The sequence below is a fragment of the Moschus berezovskii genome, chromosome 7, assembly GCF_049115385.1.
Source record: "Moschus berezovskii isolate FMDL1 chromosome 7, NW_MosBer_1.0, whole genome shotgun sequence".
NCBI lineage: Eukaryota > Metazoa > Chordata > Mammalia > Artiodactyla > Moschidae > Moschus > Moschus berezovskii.
This window is the reverse complement of record NC_142466.1, coordinates 29,491,503-29,493,397: the sequence shown is the minus strand read 5'-3', so window position 1 is coordinate 29,493,397 and position 1,895 is coordinate 29,491,503. Positions and strand designations below refer to the sequence as shown.

Below are 1,895 nucleotides of genomic sequence, written 5' to 3'. Positions count from 1 at the left end.
AAGAAACTCATTTTCTGTGATTTAATAACTAGAACAAAGTACAAATTTAATAACAATCATAAAGATGTTTTAGAAATTTTAATATGATGTACAGATGAAATGTAACTTTACAAATTTCCCAATATTGGAGTATGTTAGATGCAAAAAGGAATAAATAAATCAGCAACAGATAACATCAGGTAACATCAGGGCAGGCATCACTTAAGGACTCATGCCCCTACAGCTGAATCCTTTTATATCTACTTGCTTATTCCTGCTGACAAAATAACAGCTAAAGTAATTCAACGAATTCGGTGGCTAAAGCAGAAATCAGAGTCTTCTGAAATGAACACAGGTGAGTGTACGAGGGTGATGTGGCATCTTAGTCGGTGAGAGTCATCTCAAGGTGAGGTCAGATCTCCGTCCATCTTTCTTAACCTTTCTAGCAAGCTGATTGATGAAGTGAGGGCTCTCATCATCTCCACTCTGATGATTTCCCAGGCGCAGTCACTGTATTCCTTCTCTTGCAGGTAGATTTTGATTCCCTGGAAGTACTTCTTCATGGTCAGAATGGGGCCCATCCTTCCCAGGGCAGAGTCTTCCTCTCCCGTCACCGGGGCCAGGCAGGCTTCCAGGTCCTCCAGCTGCTGTTGGAGTCCAGTGCGGAGCTCTTCCAGGAGGGTGGCGTCCCAGGCAGCAGCCAAGCGCTCTGTGTTGAAGAGGTTGAAGCACTGCTGGAGCATCTCGTGGAGGACAGAGATAGCCTGGTCCTTCTGGAGCTGGTTGCCCTCCACCGTCTCACGGGGGAGACCAAAGTCTTTTTTGTCCTGCAGACAGGTCTGAGGGGAGAGTCTGCTCATTCGGCCCAGGAGCCTGAAGTTCTGCCTGGCAACCAGCACGTGGTTCTTAGACAGGTAACAACCCAGGGATCCTCCTGGGCCGTAGCTGACCAGCACCAGGGCCATCAGTAGAGAGAGCACGAAGGCCATGGGGAAGATGCAGCTGCTGCTGGCCTGGCTGAGATGGCATCTGGTGGAACCTTCAGGTAGGCTGTCTGATGACAATCGTTCTAAGCAAGGCTTTTAAATAGGGAAAATGGTACTCATTGTCCGAAAATTTCTCTCTCACTTCCTGTTTATGTTTACATTTAGATATTTTCTCTTGACCTAGGAAATGTAGTCAATCTAAACTCTTATATTTTACTGTAGAAGTTTAATTTTCCTAATAAAATTTGGATTTGTCAATGTAAATGTATATCAGTTAAGTGAGAAACTAAATAAAGGCTGAAGTTTTTTAAGTATGTAAAGACTTATAGACGTGTACATTGTTATTGTGAACAAATTTAAGTATAATATATATAAATATTCCTTTTGTTTATCTTATATCAGGAACATAATTTTCCCTTGATTCTTAACTGCATTTTCCCCCCCTTATCTTACACATAGGAATTCAAGTCACTCAGGCCATATTGATTTCTGTAAGGATAAGCTTGTAATTAAGAGTGAATGACCTACTCAGGTGTTCCTGTTCTTTTGAGAACATTCATTCAGGTTCCTGAGGTTCCATTTCATGGGGCCACAAGGTCATGAGGAGTGAAGTGTTTCCTACCTTATCAGTAAACCAGGATGACAAGTCATCAAGAGTCTCCAGCCCTCCAGGGCGCTCAGGAAGGGGAAATACACCTGTGGGCTCACAGCTGCCAAATTGCAGCTACTCCCTAAGGTGAGCCCAAGGCAACTCAGGCTGTGAAAACATGCAAGATGCAAGAAAATGCAGGGAAAATTGCCCCAGGAGAGCTGAGATGCATGAAAGGAATGTTTTCAGTGAGCCCAGACACTTGTGTCTTCCCATACAAAGGAAAAGTGCTAAATTCCTTAACTTGAGATAGCTGGTTTTCTTTAATTCTCAAAAATACA

General features: G+C 43.3%; 1 protein-coding gene across 1 annotated transcript; it reads right to left on the bottom strand.

Annotated features, from left to right (window-relative positions):
- Positions 1-380: 380 nt before the first annotated feature.
- Positions 381-1,046, bottom strand: LOC129557276 (interferon tau-1). The gene has a single exon (XM_055427853.2). It carries the CDS (start codon positions 966-968, stop codon positions 381-383), a length of 588 nt encoding a protein of 195 aa, XP_055283828.2. The 5' UTR covers positions 969-1,046.
- Positions 1,047-1,895: the final 849 nt, after the last annotated feature.

What these genes read in the sequence shown, in the direction of transcription:
- LOC129557276 (XM_055427853.2), bottom strand. Translation starts at nt 968, where the DNA reads ATGGCCTTCGTGCTCTCTCTACTGATGGCCCTGGTGCTGGTCAGCTAC.